The sequence below is a fragment of the Sparus aurata genome, chromosome 24 (assembly GCF_900880675.1).
Source record: "Sparus aurata chromosome 24, fSpaAur1.1, whole genome shotgun sequence".
Lineage (NCBI taxonomy): Eukaryota > Metazoa > Chordata > Actinopteri > Spariformes > Sparidae > Sparus > Sparus aurata.
In genome coordinates, this window is record NC_044210.1 from 15,802,402 (window position 1) to 15,825,087 (window position 22,686).

General features: G+C 46.2%; 1 protein-coding gene across 1 annotated transcript in view; it reads right to left on the minus strand.

Annotated features, from left to right (window-relative positions):
• Nucleotides 1-798: 798 nt before the first annotated feature.
• Nucleotides 799-22,686, minus strand: part of LOC115577113 (prospero homeobox protein 1-like) — a 34,464-nt gene continuing 12,576 nt past the window's right edge. The window contains exons 6-7 of the mRNA XM_030409931.1: nucleotides 16,110-16,304; nucleotides 799-2,740 (exon numbers count right to left, since the gene is read on the minus strand). Of these exons, the coding sequence (XP_030265791.1) occupies nucleotides 2,555-2,740; nucleotides 16,110-16,304 (381 nt within the window). The 3' untranslated portion in view covers nucleotides 799-2,554. The remainder of the gene's footprint in view (nucleotides 2,741-16,109; nucleotides 16,305-22,686) is intronic.

Here is a 22,686-nt window from a genome sequence, read left to right on the forward strand (position 1 = left end):
CGCTGGTGATGGCGGTTGGCACTGCGTGATGCCAGTTGGCGTTTGGCGCTGGCGTACAGAGGGCACGGCGAGAAATAATACCTACGAGGAAGGAAGCGACAAGGAGGAGAGCGATGAAGGGGGGGGAGGTGAGAGAGGACGAGCAGAGGAGGGAGAAGGATGGCAGGGCAACGAGGGCAGACAGGCCTTGTGCCTTTGTGTGTGTGTGTGTGTGTGTGTGTGTGTGTCTGTACCTATGTCTTTTTGTGTGTGTCCCTGCGTCTTTGTACTGGCTAATCTAGGTGTCAGCAGCTTTTTGAGGCTTTTGTGCTGACAATAATCACACGGCGCTCCTCTTTTCAATTCATCAGCAACAACAACAAGGGATCACATGTCCCCTATACAGAAACCCGGAGAGCGAGGGAGAGAGGAGGGCGAGGACGGTCGGAGTTAAAGTGGCCATCATGTTGCCTAGTTACCGCTGCGGGATGATGGCGATCTGGTGCGCGTGGGCGGGCGACGCCCTCTGAACCCTTCGCCGACGGGCAGCGAAAAGTACAATCACGCTTTTTTTTTTTTTTTTTTCAAAGAATAATTTATTTCATGTTGCAGTGTGATGGATAAACAATGAGTAAACCACTGGTCAAATCTGTAGCAAGCATTAATAATCATCATCATCGTCGTCGTCATCAGAATAACATTAATAGGAATAATTATTTCAATTATAAATAATAACAATATCAGAGTGATCAGAGTAATTATTACATCTATACAAGCTACAAATATCAGCATTTTTGTCATATGTCGTCTTTTTTTTCTTTTTTTTTTTCTGCTGTTAAAACCTTAAACACTTCACACATGACCCGGCCGGTGCAGCCGCCCCTCTCGGTCACCCAGAGCTAAAAAACTAAAGCTTTTCCCCAACGGAGGTGAGGTTACCTGTGGTCACGTCTGGTTTCAGGGGACATTTTCGACATCTCTGAATGTCTGAAGGCAAGAAGCTCGAGTTGGAGAATAGGCTGATTGTACCAAGAGCGCCACAGTGAAGGATGCTCGTGTTCACTTTGTGCGTTAAGCATCACTGTTGGATCACGAGTCTTGATTTGTACAGATAAAAATCTGTGTTGTCAAAAATATGGACTATAAAAAACAGTTTCAGTGCTTCTTTTTTGCTGTTTCTCGCTGTCTCTAATCTTTGACGGCGAATTATATTAAAATCTTTGGGCCTGATCTTGATATTCTGATATTTAATATTTACCACCATCGTTCTGCTGTTTTCTGCCACTTCTAGACGGGAAAAGTCATTAAAAAATGTTAATTTTAAGTGCTTAAAATGATATTTTTTTCAAGGTATTTCAACAAAACTGTAAAATGTCCAGTATCGTGTCAACGTACCACATAAACCATGTCGTCAAATTTGAAATAAATGATCTAAAATGTGACGTAGACACAACAAAAGGGAACCAGAACAGCTCGAGTTGCACCAGGATTAGAATTGTGGCCTTTGTGACAGTAAATCCACTTTAAAGCAACGGAGGAACATTTAGAAGTTATTATAAATAAACCAACAGTGGTTAAACACGTCATCAGGTTATCTTTACACATCAGATGTAAAGTTCTCTGGGTCGCCCTCACGTACGTAAAATAAGTGCTTGGAATGGTACTCTTGTGCTTTCGCCTTCGATGCTCTGGGTGCCTGAACGCACCACGAACCAGGAGGGGCGGCCGAGGGAGGTTTTTTGGGGGGGCGAGGGAGCCACACAGTCAAAGAAAACACCCAGTACGTCTCAGTACAGTAAGAAGAGGAGGGGGAGTAAAAAGAGGAGGGGAGAAAAGAAGGAAGAAGGGAAATGAACAACAGCTAAGTCTGTTTATGCCCGGTTCTGTCCGGGCTCGGGTTAGGATTTGGGAATGCTACTGTGCTTTCCTATTCAAGAGGTGTGTGTGTGTGTGTTATGTGTGTGTGTGTGTGTGTTTTGTGTGTCTATGTGAGTGACGTGAGGGTTCATACGTAGAAGAGAGGCTGTAAGCTTTTACAAAGGAGAAAAAAATACAGAAACATCACTTTTTTTTTCATCTTAAAAATGTCCATGTAACTTAAAAACATCCACAATAAAAAGATTTTTTTTTTTTATATATTATCTTCTTTACTTTTAGTTCATCCCCCCCGCGGTCTGAAGATTGATCCGGCATCTTCCTCGTCTTCCTCCGGAGAGAGAGAGGGGAGGGATGAAGAGCGAGCGTGGACGAGGCGGCGGAGGGCAGCAAGGAGGAGCTTCTTCTTCCGTAACGTTCAATTTCCACTTTCAATCTATAAAAGTCTCGACGTAATCTGTTAATTAGAGCGTCGGCGGACTCGCGAGCCCTCGTAGAAGTCGCTGAAGTTTTCTTTATAAAACGTTTTTTTGAAGGCGGTTACGTCTTTTTTTTTTTTGTTTAAAAGATGGACCAAAAAAACAACCACCAAAACAAAACAAAAAGAAAAAAACTTTCCGGAAGTCGAATCACTTCAAGTCTCAAACGTTTCGTCTTCTTACGGTCCGTCTTCCGCGCTGCGCCTCCTCCCTCGTCGTAGTCAGTCGTGGAGGAGTTCTTGTAGGCAGTTTGGGGATTTGAAGACCTCGGGGACCTCGCTGTCCAGTTTGCAGATCACCTTGTAGATGGCCTTCTTCCAGGACGGGTCCGCGTCCTTCCCGGCCACGATGGCGTTGAAGAACTCGCGCAGGGTCACCTGGGCCACCTCCAGAAATCGATCAGGAACCTGCCGGAGATAGAAAAAAAACAAAAAAAGGAAGCGGGAAAGAAAAGGGAAATCATGAGTGATATGCGTGCTTCGATTGTTTGAAACGAAGAGGAACTTTCCTTCAATCACCTTCCCGTTTCTAGTGCTCGAGATAAAGTCACGATCGAGTAGTTATGAGTATAAAAAAGCTAAAAATACAGAAACGTTCTGCTTCTGTGTGAGCACATATGGACGGTCAAACGTACGTTATCGCTGTGCATCCCGTCCCTGCTTGTGTGCTTCGACTTGCCTTTCATAGTAAATTGTTTTATGTAGATGCAGCCGAGTCTAATATTAACAGGAGACACATTCTGAAACCGTGAAACTTTTGCGTTTCCCTCCTCAGAACGCTGATTTTTGTCGCGTACGTCACAATAACCTCTGCTCGATCGATCTGAGCACGTACGTGTTGATCATGCGTGTGCATGTCGCACGTGGAAGCGGCCCGATCACGTGTGACATTTAGACTTTTAATTTTAGAAAAAGTGACTGAAAGATGATGCAGAATTTCGGCGTGCGTGTGTTTCAGGTGTCGGCGTGTTGCTATTCCCGTCCCGAGTTCTTCCTCGGCGCTCGGACTTCCTTAAATCTACTTCCCCCTTTCTTAACAGCCCTCAGCTGTGTGTGTGTGTGTGTGTGTGTGTGAACTCTGACAGCAAACACACGCCATGACACGCTCAGTCCTTGACAATGGCAGGTGAACAGTTGTCTGTGATCTGTCAGCGTGTGTGTGTGTGTGTTGCAGCAATTGTCCTTTCCACATGCAGGCATAAATATACTGTCATCACAAGGCTTAGTGTGTGTGTGTGTGTGTGTGTGTGTGTGTGTGTGTGCAGTGTTTGACAGTGGAACAATGGCACACACACACACACACACACACATTTTTCATTCTTTCTTCTGCCCTTTCTCCCGGGGGCAAGATCGTTCAAAGACACTAAACAACCTCTCTGCTCTTTCTCTTTTTTTTCTTCTTCTTCTTTGTCTCTTTTTCTTGCATGCAGATGCACCGACACACACACACACTTTATAACACACACACACACGCTGACTCTTCCAGACGAGGTACATGCACCCATACACCCCTAACAAACACACACACCCACACACTCCGACGTAGAGGACGACAGAGTGCCGTCTGGGTGTAACCCCGTCACGCGTGGCAGGACATGCCAAGGTTAGCCGCCACCAGAACGGATGAATCACCACACACACACACACACACACACACACACACACACTAAATGATTCCCCGGACTCTCATATACTCCGTCTACCCTCACCTACCCTCTCTCTCTTTTTAGCTGGCCCCTGGAGACCACAGTTATTTCAATGAGGCCCTCTGTCACTGTCTTGCTATAGACACTACTGTACACACACACACACACACACACACACACACACACACTTCCTCGCAGACACCCTCAGGAAAGATTAAACTTTACAGGTGATATCTACGGCGGCTGCAGACAAGTTCTGCTCTTATTTTTGTCGCGTTAGCCGTCATTTCGATCCGGATCCCGTCACATCGACCGTGACCTCTCAACATCGCTAAAACGAAGTCATTAAAGAAGGAGAGGAAAGCGGGAGGAACAAACTTAGCGAGGAATTCTGTGTATTTATGACTCTTGATCGGTTTAAGGCGCGACGTAAACGTCCTCTCAGGTCTGCTCCTCGTCTGTCTCGACATCCGTCCTCCTTAAAGGTCAGAGGTCACCTGGTCTGCGTCTGTTTCTCTGTATACTCCGTCAGCTACACCACCCGCGTCCTTATTAATCACAGGGTTCGTACGGGTGCTTGAAATCCTGGAAAGTGCTTGAATTTCACAGTCGAGTTTTCAAGGTCTGAAAAGTGCTTGGATTTTGGTTTAAGTGCTTGAAAGTGCTTGACAAAATTGGGATCAGACTGGATAGTTTGCTTATTACAAGGAGAAATCAACCAGTGTGTGTGTGTCGTCACACATGCAGCATGGTAGCAATAGAGAGGGATGGCTGAGGAGAAGGTGAATTTGATGCAATTTTTTACTGATGACACGTTCAATATTAATAAACTTTGATGAATTAGCGAACAGCTTATAAAAGTTTATGTCAAAAAAGGAAATTACAGGGTGCCTTCAGGTGTCTCTTTGTCCCGGTGCCTGAAGAACGCCAGGTGGCTTTACTTTTTTTGGATAAAACTTTGTGTTTTCCTTTAATTTCTAAAGTTTTTGCTATTATGAAACATAACTGTAGATGTTTACAGCATAATACGATGTACATAATTGTGATAAAAAGTTAAAAAAAATAATCATGAGTATATATATTTATATATTCCTGTAGATATGTATTTACCCCGGCAATAAGGTGCTGGAAAATGTTGAAAATGACCCTTAAAAGTGCTTGAAAAGTGCTTGAATTTGACCTTGAAAAATGTGTACGAACCCTGTAATCATAGTGAACTCTCCTTTGAGTACGTTCACGGCTGAATATCTCGACGTCGACTTTTGCTACGTCTGCCTGGTCGTAACGAACGGCAGTCGTCCAGTTTAGATTTAAAAAAAAGGGGAAGACATGAAATAACTCAGAGTATTTCTGTTGCTATAAAAGGCCGAACCTTCTGGTTCCACCTCTGCGAGCAAACGCAGAATAAAAAGCCCCAAAGTCAAGCTGCCGCGTGTTAACAGTTGCTGTGAAACGGCCCGCCGGGACAAATAAAAGTTGAAACCCGAGCTTGATCTTGAAGATGAATGTGCCTTTGAGGCGTTCCTCTCCCTGCTGGATTACATCCCTTCATCCTGCAGTCGCTCACAGAGCCTCTGTAACGTCTTCCCACACCTTCTTCCTCACTCATGTGAATACTGTAGATTTCTGAAGCTCGAATTGATCTTCTTCTAGTCAGCGTCGCATCAGTGAGACGTGTGAAGCCTGATTGAACGTCGCTCGGCACATCTGCTCGCTCGGTCCGTCGTTTGATATCTCGATCGGAGACGGAGGCAGATTCAGCGACCTTGACCTCGGACGGGCCCTCGCTGGTCCGGCAAGATGATTGGCGCGTTTGAGGATGACGTGCGTCATCGGAGAGGGGGGGAGGAGGGGGGGAAGGACGCCGATTCACAAAACACGAGGCGGGGAGGATGTCGTGTGTGTGTGTGTCTCGTCGGGTATCAGCTCAGCCGGACAAACACACACTCGGGTCCAGATGCCCAGATTTGTCTGGCCGTCGTAAATCAGTCCAATAAAGAGATCTAAATTAGGCCATCATCAATACAGATGGGCCTGTTTCCCCCGCGTGTGTGTGTGTGTGTGTGTGTGTGTGATTTACTCCTGGCTTGGATCTTGATACGGCGTCTAGTTGCCAGGAGGGAGAGCGAGCGAGGGAGGAATGGTGGAGGGAGGGAGGGAGGGAGGAGGTGGGGAAGAGAAAGAGAAGATAAAGAGGAAGAAGAGACACTTGGTTCCCAGTAAACATAATTCGCATGATTGCTCCGGTTTGGTGGGTAAATATTGGATGAAGGGAGGCTCAATTACTCTCTCTTCACACACACACACACACACACACACAGAAGAGGAGGAGAAGAGCCCGTAAATCTCTAAATCGCCGCCCAACAAAGAGGCCTACTGGGACGCCTCCCTCCCTCCCTCATTCCTCCTCTTCCTCTCATCCTCTCGCTCGCTTCTTCTTCTTCTTCTTCCTCCTCATCTTGGAAACCCACTGAGTGTTTGTCTATCACAGGTGAGCTCATCACACTTAATTTAAGATATCTGGAGTAAAGAAAAAGTTTCAAAAGGAATTAAAATCTACAACATCTGTGTTACATTTCGCTGCACGCTCGTCGCGTTTTGCATTTTTGCAAATTGATCGATCTTTTCCCCTTTTTTTTTTTGTGGTTTCGTCGTCCGTCTCAGTCCGTCTCGCGGCCTCGTTTGCATCGTGCCGATGTTTTTGTTACGGCTGGAAAGTTGTGACCCATCCTGTCTTTCAGTATACGGAGGGAAAAAATGCAATGCGTGTGACAAACAGGAAGCAGGTTTAGTTTTCTCTGTAGTCGTCCACCTTGTTTCTAGTCGCAGCAGTAAGCACTTAGCAACAGTGACGTCCCGCTCTGCTAATTTAGTCATTTTTTACCGTGCTGCCGACCACGAGCACAAAAGGGCAGTGTTGCTCTGAGACTTATTTTTAGAATAAAGGAGAGCCGGTTTAGAAGTAGGTTACTTCTTTATGGATACGCTGCTCCATTTTAACACCTACGGAAGAGAAGAAACGTGTGGAGCAGCGACACAGACGCCACCAACACCTGGAGAACATCAGAGACTGCTCGCTTCCTCCAGGACGGTCCAGATAAGATGTTAGGGCTAATATACAGCAAGAAGGACCGGGTTAGACGCCGGGCCGGGGTTAGAGACCGGGCCGGGGTTAGAGGCCGGGCCGGGGTTAGAGGCCGGGCCGGGGTTAGAGGCCGGGCCTTTCTGAGGCGTTTGCATGTTCTCCTCGTCTCCCTTGTTTCCACTCTTCTCGTTTCCTCTCCTCTCCTCTCGTTTCCTTTCCTCTCCTTTCCTTGTCTCCTCTCCTCTTGTTTCCTCTCTTGTTTCCTCTCCTCTCCTTTCCTTGTCTCTACTCTTCTCCTCTTGTTTCCTCTCTTGTCTCCTCTCCTGTCCTCTTGTTTCCTTTCCTCCCCTATCGTTGTCTCTTCTCCTCTCCTTGTTTCCTCTCCCCTCCTCTTGTTTCCTCTCCTCTCCTTGTCTCCTCTCCTCTCCCCGTCCCTCCTCGTTTCCTCTCCCCCCCCCTCTTGTTTCCTCTCCTCTCCTTGTCTCCTCTCCTCTCCCCTCCTCTCCTCTCCTTGTCTCCTCTCCTTTCCTCCTCCTCCTTGTCTCCTCTCCCCTCCTCTTGTTTCCTCTCCTCTCCTTGTCTCCTATCCTCCCCTCTCCCCTCCTCTTCTTGTTTCCTCTCCCCTCCTCCCCTCTCCTTGTCTCCTCTCCTTTCCTCCCCTCTCCTTGTCTCCTTTCCTCTCCTCCCCTCCTCCTCTCCCCTCCTCTCCTTGTCTCCTCTCCTCTCCCCTCCTCCCCTCTCCTTGTCTCCTCTCCTTTCCCTCTCCTTTCCTCTCCTTGTCTCCTCTCCTTTCCTCTCCTTGTCTCCTCTCCCCTCCTCTTGTTTCCTCTCTTCCTGTCTCCTCCCCCCCTCTCCTTGTCTCCTCTCCTAAATGAACGACTGTTTCTCCTCATGCTGTCACCATGACACCGACGTAGACGTCTGGTGTTTGTGTGTCCTCAGCTGACTCTACTCATTCACCTCCCCATACGTCTTTCTACCTGCACCTGCACACACACACACACACACACACACACACACACACACACACACGCACACACACACACACACAGACACACACACACACAGACACACACACACACAGACACACACACACACAGACACACACACAGGGCTCTTAAGACATCGCTGTGCAAACACCATATGTCTGATTCTCAAGGTATACAAACAGAAGGAGACTCTATCTGTGTTTCCACCGCCTCTCTTTAGCGTAGCGGGGCTGTGACCATGTTTACTCAACTGTGTGTGTGTGTGTATGTGTGTGTGTGTTCATGTGACTGTGTGTGTGTGTTTGTGTGTGTGTGTGTGTGTGTGAGCTCACGTTTACACGCACCGCTTGATCATTGATCATTTTTCAGCTCGCTCGTCCTTTTCAGATCTTTTCTTTTTGTAGTATCGACGCAAGGTGTTACTGCTTTCAATTTTGGATGACCCTCACCCACACACACACACACACACACACACACACACACACACACACGCAAACACACACACACACACACACACTCGCCATTTTGTTGCCATTCACTCGCTCTGTGGCCTTGAGGTCCACTCTGCTGTTGGTCAGTGGAGTATTTTTCTATCATCGAGACAATACTGGAACTCTTTCATGTGCTGCTCCTTCTGTGGACCGAGCAAATGTGTGTGTGTGTGTGTGTGCGTGTGTGTGTGTGTGTGTGGGACTGAGTGGACATATCATTTTTGTGCCAACACACAAGCATCTGCTTCCTTTTTCCTCCTCCACTCGCTCACTCTCCCTCTCTTACCCTGCTATCAGGCCTGGCTTCAGTCACACACACAGAAACACACACACACACACACACACACACACACACACACACACACACACACACAGAAACACACACACACACACACACACAGAAACACACACACACACACACACAGAGTTGGGACTGTTCCTCTTCTTCGGCTCACGGCGGCTGAACACCTTATGTTTGTTTTTCCATCTTCGTCTGCGCTCCTGTTTTCTTTCCTCCCCGTCAGACTGAGCATGCTCAGTGAATCCACCGATAATTATCAATTATTAATTTGTGTCTTGAAATGTGGACTCATTAAGATCTAGGAGCGCCTTAACAAACTGTGAGCTGGACTGTTTAGAGGCGGAGGCGCTGTACGGACAGAATAAATGATTTGACGTGACGTCGAAACAAAAACCTTCAAGTCTCCGATGCTGTAAAATAAAGATAAAAAAATCCAGGTACACAGAAAAAACAGCAAAAGATGAACCTGGCGATGAAAGGCAGGCCTTCCACGGCCACGAACCTTGAATATTTAATCATGAGGCCAAAGAAAGGAGGAGAAAGAAAAATGCAAATGCAGATTGAGCATTTTTTTTTGTCACATTCAGAAACCTGAAAGGCCTCAAGGACTTGAAACCCGACTCAACGCTAATTTTAAAGGAGCACTGCGTTGTTTTGGGGAACATTTTAAAGGGCGACACAATCATACTGCTGTACTTTGTTTATATGTGGCGGACCCCGCCACCTTTCTAGCTCCAAACTGTGTTCTGGAACTGTATTTTCCTCTCTAACGTCACAGCTCATTAAAGCAACCAGGTCTGACTGACGGGCTGAGCGCCACAGACGTACGTACTTTTTGTTTTTGTTGTTGAACTGTCCCTTTAACTCCAGCTGTTCATCGTATCTCGTGTCAGCCGGGGGGGAATTCTTGTGTTCCTGCTGCATCGCACATAAATAGCTCAGACAGTTCACCTGCCTGCTGAGGTGCTGTCTGACACAGTCACCCACATTCGCGGCAGACGGATAGCAGCTCATTTTTCAGAAAAAAAAAGAAGCGCGACCGCCGCCGCCGCGTCTTCGGCGCTGAACGCGTGAAAACGTGAAAACGACGGTCAGAAAAGTGGAGGCTGGGGGTTCCTCCAGGACATGAGCAATATGTTTCCTTTCTCTGCTGCTCTTTTGTCAATCGGCCACTGATCTCACTGTCAGCGGTGACAATGGCGATAAAGTTTCTCTTTGTTCGGACGGCATGTGATGGAGAGGAAGGGTCTGCGTCCTGAGATTGCGTCTGTGTGCGCGCGAGGCGTCTCATGAGGGAGTGTGTATCTTCGCGATCGCCGCGGCCTCGGCCGTTCGAACACGTGCTGCGCTTCCTTGTGTGTGTGTGTGTGTGTGTGCAAGTGTGTGTCAGCCATAGAGGACAATAGCCCGGGTCATCTGACTGAGAGGCTGCAGACCACTAGTATCACATGACGGAGGCTGAAGGCCACGTCTTTGTTACCAGGCCTATTGTTAAAGGCTAAGGAGACAGCTGGGGCAGGGGAAGGGAATCACTGCGCACACACACACACATTCATATTCACACACACACATACAGGAAGGCCATACACTTGCACACACACACATGCCGCCCCCTCGTGACTCCAATCAGGCTCGGTGACAAAGATGATGCCTTCTTCTTTCTCGACTGGCATACTAAGACACACACACACACACACACACACACACAGCAGCAGCGAGCAGATAGCTATAATTATCGTGACAGAATCTGGCAGGTGGCATTGTCTGTACCATACCGCTCTCTGAAGGAGACGCCGAGGAAGACTTACTTACTTACTCAGAGCTCAGACTCGCCCAGCGACACTGAGTGACAGCGACAAAGAGTGTGTGTCCACATATCTCCAGTGTGTGTGTGTGTGTGTGTGTGTCCAACAATGCACACGCTCGTATGTATCTGTGTCCGACTCCTGGCAACTACGACTCAAATGCATTATCAGTTTAAGCCGATTGAAGCTGGAGCGTTCGCGGTGAGGAGAGACTTCCTCGAGTGTCTCTCAACCTCCAGACGAGACTTCTGGTTGCTTTTAAATACAACGTGTGAGGTTGTGACGCCTTTTATGTTCCAGCGAAGATCTTTTCTTACTCAAGTGTTCAAGTAGCCGACAGCTAAAAGCCTCTAGAAACCATCTTGCACCCGACCTGCTAAGAAATAAAGACGATCAATCTTAAACATCATTTGTACTAGATGAACTAAAAAGCAGTTTAAAAACTGATAAATTCATCCAGTCGCCCAAACCCTAATTTAAACTAGAATAAGAGCGTTTCAGTGTCTCGCGATGGTCTGAAACTCACTTCCAGAGGTTTTGCTACCCTTTTTTTAATATATCTTATAGAGATTTAATGCTAAATCCTTATACGCGCATTCAAATTAAGATTATAGAGCACGAAACTGAGACTGAATGGTGGGAAAGAGGCCAAAAACAAACACCTATTGTATCGTACAGGATCCAAAGCTTCCTTGATTGACTGACTTCCTGTGCAAAGTGTGGCTCTGCTGTGATCAGATAATGGAAAAACTAATAATAATAATAATAATAATAATAATGATAATAATAATAACAACAGTAATTAGGGGTCCCACAGACTTAGAAGAGTATAGAAACCTACAGAAATAAAAGTATAATTTGTGTCTCCAGGCTCAGAATGAAGAAAGAGATCAGAGCTGGAGAAAAGAAAAGCAGGACAGGTGTAGTCGTGTGTGTGTGTGTGTGTGTGTGTGTGTGTGTGTGCGTGCGTGCCTTCTGGGTAGGTTACCAACAGAAGACAAAGTGTGAGGACAAAGAAAGACGGAGGAGACGTGATGAAGTTGAGGCTCGCGGGCTGAGACGGATGAGTCCTTTAACGTTTCGAGCGCGCGCAACAAGAATTATGAAAAGCGTCCGCGGACAATACGAGCATGAAACCCCAAACTTCAGCGCCGAGGCGAGCGGAGGACAAAATCCCACTTTTCTGAGAATCGATTCCTGAGAGGCGGAAAAGAGATGAGTGAGCGGATGAATGACGGAGAGACAAAGAGTCTAAAACGGCGGAGACAGACACGAGCAGTCGAGCCTTTCATGAAGAGCACAGCTTATGAAACCAGATAGCCCTGAAATGTGAGTGTGTGACCACTCTGTGGCCTCCAGGTGTGTGTGTGTGTGTGTGTGTGTGTGTGTGTGTGTGTGCGTGTGTGTTTGTCAAAGTCAAAGGGCAGATTTTGGTAGCAGCCACACCCACCCTTCACAGGAGAGTATCTCTGCTCATTCAGACGGACACAAATGAGGATCTGTGTGTGTGTGCGTGTGTGTGTGTGTGTGACAACATGTATGTGTGTGTGTGTTTGTGTGTGTCTGTGTGTGTGAGGCGCAGCTGTGCCGTGGTTTGGTGCTGACAGAGCCAGCGAGGATCCTTGAACTGGAAAGATGAGAACGTCCTCTAGAAGGCTTCATAAAAACGTCTCATTGTCCCTCTTCAGCCGACACACACACACACACACACACACACACACACACACACACACACACACACACACAAATATGACAACTTCATCCCTTTATGAGCTGTCGGCCTCTATTCCTGGTGTGTTCAACCGGAGTACCGTGGGCCACATCTGGCCCAGCGGAACCCTCCATGTGAGTAAATGAGAATCAACATTTACTCAAACGTGCTTTAAAACCTCTGTTTTTTTCAGTCTTAATCAATAACTTTATGAATTATAATCATCGTTTTCCGGAGCAAAAGTGTGGACGAGTTGGATGTCTTTCACGAATCAACGATTTCTCATGTCACGCACGTACAAAAACACTTTACATCAGCTGTTTTTAGCTGCATTCCTCTCCACTGTGTTGGACTACGCCTTCATCGGCATCCAGACGCGTCTGTTTTCCGGCGTCCAAATCTTTTGCGTCTTCTCCTGCAGAGAAGTCAAAACACCGGCGGTGGTTTTTAAAAAAACGGCGGTCACGAGCTCGATCACGATAACAACGACACTGACGCGAGCGGTTCTTCGGTCTTGACCAGCAAAGTGTTTTCTTTGGCTGTCGAAACACAAAGAACTGGTTCCAAACACCTTTAAGCACCTCTACTAAAAGAACAAGCCCAGTCTGCTCTGATTGGTCAGCTCTTGCAGGCCTGAGCAAGCCCCGCCCACTGTATTTTTGGGGCGGGGACTGTAACATTGTGACATCACAACGGCACAGAGTGTCTGACGGCTTGTACATAATATCATTTTCTAATATAAACTCTGCTGTTTTTGTTGCTACGTTCATTATGAGAAGCTAAAATATTGTTTCAAACGGGTGAAAACAGTCAAAAAAAACTGCACCTACAGTTCCTGGTTTTTATAATCAGCTCCACACAGACTTCGCTCCACATTCACACTCGCCAAAGCGAAAGGTGCGCGTCAAATGTCGTACCAAAACTTTCAGCACTCAGAAGTGACGCGTGCCATGCCCGATGCTGCTGGCAGTCCGAAGCAACCGCTCGTCAATCTGTTCTCAACACGCACACACACAACAAAAAAAGAGAAGAAGAAGAAGAAACAGAGGAAGCTTTCTCTTCCTCTTGGCAGAAGGTGGAAGCGGACACCTTTCCCCGAGCGTCCTGGCAAAGAAAACCTCTTTTTGTTTCCCCTCCTTTTTGTTATTCATTTGAAGACGAGTCTGTTCTTTTTCCCCTTCCTCCAGCTTCAGTCCTTTTCTTTGCCTTCCTCATTAGCAAGTGGGCAGCGCGGCAATTAGGGCAAAATTGTTTCAGAGACGGAGGGAGGGGTGGAGGAGAGAGAGGAGACGGACGGAGATGGAGATGGAGATGGAGCGAGGGGAGAGGTAAACAAGAAAGAAGAGTTGAAAGAATGTGGCTGGAGAGGAGGAGGAGGAGGAGGAGGAGGAGGAGGAGGTAATTAATGAAGCCGCTATAATTACTGGGGCCTGTTTACGCCAACTTTTGGAAGACGGCGCACACACACACACACACACACTGCGACACACAAATTACACTCACCTTTTCGGCGGCGGTAATCTGCGACGACTATTTAAAATGCTGCGCGTGTTCGCTGACTAATGACACGAGCTTCTTTTCTTTTTTCTCTCTTTTTTCTTTTACAACCCATCAAAACCACAGAACACCGCGCCGACCAAGATTCACCAGGAAGGGGAAAAAAATAAAAAAACATAACAAATGCAAATGATTTAACCTTTGCGAGGCCTTCGTCGAGTGTTTAATTTGACAAAAAGCTGATTTTTTATGGTTAGAAATAAAAGCTGTCGGGGCGTAAAGAAGAAGAAGAAGAGGATGATGATGATGGTGGAGAAGAGAGGGGAGACGGGTGGGATGAAGGAGAGGAGAGGACGAATGAAAGGGGGGTGAGAGAAGATGATAAGGAGGTGACAGAGAGGAGAGAGAGAGAGCATCGGCAGAGGACAGAATCAGCAGGAAGGGAGGGAGGAGAGGGAGGAGAAGGGAGCAAGGAAGGAGAGGAGGAGGGGAGGTGTGATGGGGGACAAACCAAGGTGGAACTCTGATGATGCTAAATTTGGCAAAAGGAGACGACTTCAGTGTGTGTGTGTGTGTGTGTGTGTGTGTGTGTACGTCGGGAGACTTGCTGAATTGGCCGCGGTTCCAGTTTCACGCCTCTGAGTTTGACAGAGGAGGTGGGGGAGAGAACGGGGGAGGGAGAGAGAGAGAGAGAGAGAGAGAAAGGGTCCCTAGCCGGTAATGTTCCCTCAGGGCGGAGGGACGGAAAGGATGGAGGGATGGAAGGAGGCGGGCGGGCGGGGAAGAGGACAAAGTACGCTGGAAGAAAATGTATACCTACCTCTGCAAAGGACGCACCTGAACAGTCGGAACTATTCAGTTTTAGTTTCTTATCTTTCGTTCAGCTTTCATGTGCAAAGACAAGATGTTCGGCAAAAATCCGCCGATGGAACGAGTGAAAATCGGCAACAAAAAAACACGTTCAAGTGTAAAAGTGTGAAATTGAACTGCTTGTTTGTTACGAGTCTGATTTGGACCCGGTTCAAAATGTTCTGACCCATAAATACCAAAGAATCCCGACTCACAACTTCCAAACTGTTCAAATTTGATCGTAAACCATTAAAACAAACTTCCCTGAGCTGATTCGACGCCCAGAGTTCGGATTTCCAGCGAACGCACCACCGAAGATGCTCGTTAAACTACAAATATTCAAACTCAGTGATCACCGTCATGTTTTGCCTGTCTCAGTTTACTGGTATCAAGTGTCTTTTGATTTGATTTTCATATCGCATGAACTGACCTGCAGCTAATGAACGCAGCTGATCGAGGTAACGACGCGTTAAAGACGCGTACAGGACGCGTACTGACGTGTGACCTGAAGCTTCGAATACGCAAACTCCTCTACCACCCCCGGCGTGAAACTTCGCCCTCCGTCCCCCCCCTAAAAATAAACCCTTGGTGATGACGGGGCTGAAATAAACACACACACACACAGAGGTTATTTGCATGTGTGTGTTTGTTTCCTGTGCAGGTTCTTTACATACACACCTGTGAAAAGCTACCTGACTCTTGCTATGCAAAGCAGTTCCTTCAAAACAGAATACCTCAAAGTCTGCATGTGTGTGTGTGTGTGTGTGTGTGTGTTCCAACCAAGCTTAAACATTTCTCTCCCTAAGCAAAAAGGGAAAGTGTGTGTGTGTGTCAGCGGCGAGGTGTGTGTGCGCTAATGGACATCTAAATGCTGCTGATGTTACGTTGAATAGTTTAAGGGCCCTCAGGTCCCCTTAGACCAATATTGGGAGAGAAAAAAAGTGAGCGAGGGAATGTGACTTCTGCAAATCGCTCTGACAAGGACACCCGCGCCTCGAGCGGCGTCCTCTTTCGCCTCATCGAACACACACACACACACGCATATAAACACACACGCACACACACGCGTACTGCGACATCCACACCTCAGCAGAAAATCGTGAGGTGACTGTTGCGCTCCGAACAGCTGACTTGCTTAGAGGACGTCTGTGCGAGTTGTGCTGAATCCGGTTTTAAATCTGGTTTTAAAGAGACAGCCGAGGAGCTGTTGGTTAACGACGTGCGTCTTTAAGTCCACGTCTGTCATCACAATCTACACTTACACACACACTCGGGCTAAATATTAAACAATGTGTGTCATTCGAGGGCCAAAAAGAAACTTACATGTACTGTTTTATCTCAATTTTCATCCCTAAAAGACATCTTTCAGGTCACGATCTCTCTTGAATCAACCATCGTCTTACCTCGAAGTCGTTGGCCTTGTTGTAGTGCATGTTGAGCGCCCGGAAGAGCTCGGACTCGCGGCCCACCGCCAGCTCCTCCACGCCGGTCACGCCCTCGTTGATGGCCTGCCGGGCGAACTTCTCCATCTGGATGTAGTAGAACTCCCGGAAGTTGCTGAACCACTTGATCAGCTGGGAGGTGATGCAGCGGTTGAACTGGAGGGAAATCAAACCACACGTCATCAGATGAATGAGTTCAAAAGATGAAATAACGTAAGAAAAGGCCACCGTAGCCACTGTTAGCCTGTTAGCTCGGTTAGCCGTGCAGCTAGCCAGACCACCAGGGCAACAGTGCTGCTTCTTCACCTACTGCTGATCATTTTAACCCATTTTTGAATGTTTTTAACCAAAATTCTCACATGTTGCACCTGTCAGATCGTTATTTGAAGGATTGTGACAGATTCTAAACATATTTTTAAAGGTTTTAACAGATTTTAGGGAGCAGATTTTACTCTGGAACTCGTTTCCCGTCTGATGCTGCGGTGGATTTATTGCAGCACGGCGTCTTGTTTGCTTTTCATACCTATTTGCATTGCGATATGTCATCAGATTTGACTCCGTATGAGCGCTCGCCTCGGATCATGGAAAAACATCTGCATATGATTTGTTTCTGAGTGCATATTTCATGCAGTCGCAGCTTCTAAACGCACTCGTGGCATCGAAGAAGCTGTAAACGTCCGACTGAGGACAGAAAACGGACAGAAATGAGCTCTTTGTGGCAGCTTTTTTTTAAAACACTCAGAGAAGTCCTGCTCTTCCTGTTTCTCTCTCATGTTATTTGGTCGATGTCAAACGTGTTAATTTGAAATCAAGCCGCCTTTATTTCGGTTTGTTTACTTCAGTCTCGCTCGAGTGGAGAACAGTGGTGATGCACTGACATTTTCCTCGAACACACTCCAATTAACTTTGACTAAAATATCTGTAAAACATTTCTTTTTATCCGCCTCATTAGCCGCCGAAACTCCGTCTACACCTTGAGGGTCCTCGGAAAAAAAAGGGAAGAATAATCGGCCCCCTAGAAACCGTCCCGATCAAACAAGAATGACCCAAATATTATCTTATTGTTATGCCATCGCGGGCTTTTCGGACCGAGCCAAACCAACATTAAACAAGCGTCTTCAAACAGTGTTTCCCCGGCGGCACGCTGCAAAAAATGTCTACTACAGCAGGACGGTTAGAGATGGAATCGCTTGTGTTTAACTCAGAAAGTAACATTAAAAAATGGTAAATAATGGAATATTTAAACTCCTCTTTAACTTGATTCTTTCGAGAAATTATACATTTACCACACACGTTTGTATGTGTCACACATTTCTTATATTTAGTGAACTCGTAAGTGCTGTTTTTAATTTACAGAGGAGCAGTGAAGGAGGTGAAGACGTCCTTCTGTTGGCAAATCACACTGATAAAAATGTTTTTTTGTACTTCCTTCATTTAAGATGTCAGATATCTTGTCTTTAATCAACTCGTTAAAGCCAATTTAATGACTAACTATGCAGAACAAATACTTCCTCTGTGCATTTTTATCTCACACACACACATGAACACTAAAACATGGTGACAGCTTAATAAACACAGTGATGTGAAACACTGCAAGCGCAAAAATAACAGCAGAAGACGTCATTCTGTTGAGAAAATACCAATTTAACGCGCGTATCGCACTGATAAAAATGTTACAGCTGATTGTTTTATGTACCTTCTACATTTGAAAAGCCAAATTTCTTGCGTTTAATCAACCCGCGAGCCGCATCGATGAGTTAAAGACGACCGATATCGACTTGCTTGGGAGCGAAAACACGGCGACAGCTGAGTGGAAGTGTACGTGTGTTCGACGGAGGGGAAAAACGGCTTTGATACGGAGATTAAGCTCGGTATTGTTACAAGACATTGTCTGTCGAGGGGAAACGAGGGGACGAGCGGGAGAGACGGAGGGAGAGAAAGAAAAGAAAAGAAAAGAGAGAGAGGGAGAGTTGAATGGAGGGGAGGCAGCACGGAAAAAAAGGAATGCAGAGCGCGGACGATGACAAGAGAGGGAAAGAGATATTTTTTCAGGAGCTGTCAGAGAGGGTGACATAATGGAGCATAATTGGGAGTGTGTGTGTGTGTGTGTGTGTGTGCGGCAGAAGGAAAAAGGGAGTTGGTTTTTATAAAGCCGAGTGACGGAGGGGGGATGTTTTTGACCCACAAAGGAGTTACGTGATAACTCGACAATTAACGTGCGAATATACACGAACACGGCGGTGTCATCTGTCGGAGATACAACTCCCTCACCGCAACGTTCAAGTTTTAAGCATATAAAGATTATAAAACATATATTAAGGGGGAAGACTTCAAAAGATTCTTGATCAAGTAAGTTAGACCCGAGGCTGCCGTGTCGTGGACGTAGACGTAGGTTCGGATGATCCACAATCAACCATTTCAACATTTAACCTGCTAACCTTTTATAAGATAATAACAATAATAAGAAGAAGAACAAAACAAAAACATCCCGCCATCGAATTGAACAAAAACAATTCGATGGCGGGTATTTGGAGGGAAGTCTTCTGGTGGCGGGTCGTGGTTGACCACTTGGACAAAAAGCTACGAGCCCGATTGCGTTTTTTTTTTTGCCAACTGTAGACGACTTTCGTATCAGGACGAGGACGATGTGACGGAGGTGTGAGAGCTACACGAGGCAGCTGTTCGCTTCCAGTTTTCGCTTCCAGTTTTTTAGGCTGCCGTGTCGTGGACGTAGACGTAGGTTCGGATGATCCACAATCAACCAGTTCAACTTTTAACCTGCTAACCTTTATTAAGATGATGCCATGTGCTTGCTTTTTTAATTCCCCCTTAGTCTTTTTAAGCAGTTTTTACAGACTCTGGTCTTTTTGTCTTCTGGTAGACGACTTTCGTATCAGGACGAGGACGATGTGACGGAGGTGTGACAGCTGTTCGCTTCCAGTTTCGAACTGACAAAACAAGGAATCTTTCGCTAAGTGTACTCCATGTTTCCCTGACCAAAGTGGTTTTTGTGCCTAAACCTAACTCAGAACAAGTCAGATTAAGACTTTTTAAGACCCGGCAGAAACCCTGTAACTGGACCTCAAGAGCAGCACCGTCACAACATGATAAACCGAGTTACGGTGAGCCTGCCGACCTGATAATTTTCCTTTCAGCTGGGAAAGATATTCCAGGAATGACTTCACACGCAGACAGGACACAAACACGCATACACTCAGTCGTCACACCACCTGCCCTCCCACCACCACCACCACCACCCGCCCACGGTCCCGTCCAGCTCATCACAATCAGCACAAACCAAAAAAAACAAGAGACAAAAGACAGAATGGGGAGACGAGAGGAGGGGCGGCGGCGGCGGCGGAGGGGGGCAAAATGCTGAGCCCGAGGAATGCCATTTTCTGTTTACAACGAAAAGGGGGAAAGAGAGAGTGTCAGAGAAAGTGTCAGGGTGCCTCTCCCCTCCTCCCTCCCTCCCTCCTTCCCCTTGATGGCGGCTGTTGTCAGCCCCTCCAGGCCATGTTGGAAGGGCAAACACACACATCCTTTAAGAATCCACCCGCTTCAACCGGATTCGTCGCAGCTCGGCACATTTTTATTAGAGGACAGTGCGATCGAAAGTGCACGATCGACACAAAAAGGCACGAGAAGGTTTCCTGTGGATCCTGGAAGAAACGCTGCTGCAGGAACTTTTATTTTAAATGATGTTTTAAGGCAGTTTTGCTTTAATAGACAGTATACACACTGCAGGGAGGTGTTTGTGTGTGTGTGACGTCTGTGTCCAAAACCGCTAATGTATCGTCATTTAAAGTAGCTTTTGGTGTCTGGCTTCATTTTTTTAATGTAGCACTGCCAAATGTTTGGTTTTATACGGACATAGGACGTAATTTAAAACCTTCAATGCACATTTTAAAGCAGCGTGGGATCATGGGAGCTGATGTCTTCACTGTTGGTGGACGAGGAAATGTTCAAAAGTTACGTCGGGTCACTTCCTTCCTTTCCTCTCTGACGTATCACGAAACGTTCACACAGACGTTTACCGCAAGAATAAACCTAAAATAAAAGTACAAATTTCTTTTGGTTGTGCAACTACAAAAATTGCATATTATATCTTTAAGTTAGGCCCAAAAAATTGTATTTACCAAAGCACAGAACCAGCTACATGGTTGTGTTTTCAGTCTCATTTGTTAGCTTGCAGGATTTCTCTTAAATCGTACAAAATCTTAATGGAGTTTGGTGAAAACTGAGGTGTGTTTTATGAAGGCTGAGTTTGCTTTCACTATAGCAACACCAGACAAAGCTTTGTTTTAATATTGTCCCGTTAAAGACGGCCTAAATAATTAACTATGCATCCTGAACGTCTGCTGCGTCTCCGCCGTCCTCACTGTTTAGAAAAGGAATCAGACACTAAACTGTGGTAATTACTCAGGTTCAGATCTTTCTGTATCGATAGACGAGCTGTTGCCGTTTCATATCCCGACGTTGCCAAATTGGCTGTGTAGCTCTAATTGACAAGACGGGTGAGAGGCGGGTTGGACGCTAATTGATTCCTGCTGAGACGGCGGCAATCGAGACGTCGCCCCGGCCTCTCAAGGCGAGAGGCTTCAGGGGCTCTCGCTGATGAATGTGTCGCCGTTTTCGCTCGGTTGTGTGCGTGCGTGTCTGAATCTGGCGGGGAAGTTGTGGGAAGGAGCTCCCCGAGCCAGCGAGCGTCTAATTAATCCTAACTCCTCCAGTCTTAACGAGGTCTTAATTACTCTGGCTGACTCTCTCAAGACGAGACGGCAGGGACCTCGGCGTCTCGCGCTAACATATATGATTGTCTGGTCAGAAGGCAAGAGCTTTCACTGCGCAATTAAGATCCCGTGTGTTTGTGTTCGCGTGCGCTCGTCCGTGCATAAAACAGTCGTCAGCTTCAACCCACTTCCCACACGGAGCGAGGCGGCCATCGTGCGTAAGAGGCTCATCTTTAAGAACCAGTTTTCCCATAGACAAAGTCCATTCAAGTCCAATTAGGGGAAGCCATTCAGGGCCCTAATTCCCTTACAGTGAATCTGCCTGATCCTCCTAACACATGCTACTTATTGTTCCCGGGGAAGGAGGGAGGAGGGAGGACGAGTAAGGGTGGGAGAGAGGAAAAAGAGAAAGGGACACTGACCCGGATTCTGGAAATATGGTAATAATGAGGGTAATGAATGCAGTGGGGCAACGAGACGGGACACACACATGCACAGACAGACAGCAACAGGGTGCTAACACACACACACACACACACGAAAGCCTTGAAAAGAACAGCCTCGCTCATCACAAACAGGATTATCCACGATTCATTTTCAATAATATCTGCAAGAGTTTTCCTCCCACTGATAAATGTGACGGATTAAGCGGGATTACGACTCAATTAAAAACTCAAATCTGACTGTAAAGCATTATTTGCACAGAATGTAAATAATAAGAAACAAGTTTTCCTTGAAGGGCAAAACTGTAGATACACTCGTCTTATTGTCGGCTACGATGAGTCGCAGGTCGTGTCCGTTTCTCAGCGGTTTGTTGGTTTGTGGCTGCGGCTACATGAAAACTACAAAACGGATTTCCATGAAACTTGGATGGAGGATGGTCCTCCACCCAGAATAGACCCCTTTAACTTTTGGTGAATATCCGATAATGTTTACTCACTTTCTTTAACACTGCAATAAAGGCCGTTTTCAACATGTTCGTCAGTTTCTCAGGACTAATCTATAGATCTTGATGAAGATAATCAGTTGCATTTAGGTGGCTGGTATCTGAGTGAGTACAGTTTGATGCTGACGTCTTGTATGGAATATATGCATTTAGTAATTACGTCTATATTAAGTAGTTTTAATTGTTAGTGGCAGGGTCTGCCAATCTCACGCAGGCCTCAAATTGACTATATTAAGTACATTTTTGTTCAGTTTTAAGTTCCTGTTCCTTCAAAATCTCAGGGATTTATAACATAAATAAACATTTCTTCTGCAAATTTGAAGACAGAAGAAGAAAAACGTGTAAAACTGATTCTGGTTTTGATTGTTTTTCAAAATAAAAGCATCATTATTAGCTCTTATTCCTCATCCTCATTGATACATTCCCATAGAAACATGTTTTCATTCCGATAAATCCCACCGCTTGCTTGTTTGTTTGTTTGTGGTTCTGACTTCAGTTACAGATCCGGCTCGTAATTCCGTCCATCTGCTGAGGTGGTTCGAGCCAAAACACCGCAAACATCTCCTAATCTAAATCCATGTTTGTCGAGATGAAGAGATTAATTGAATATCCACAGATTGGGCGACTAGATTAGTTCTAATAGCTAATATAAATTTTCAAAAAAAAAGATAAACTCATCCTGTGAAGCCGGTGCATTAACTCATCAGTGCTTAATTATTCATTGTCCAAATTAAAGCCTCGTAAAATATTAAGCATCTTTACTCGGATAATTGAAAGTACGACAAGTAAGCTGATTACGGAAAATGATCAATGTCAGCACGTTACAGTTTTAAATTGTTTTCCCCAAAGTGAAGGTGAT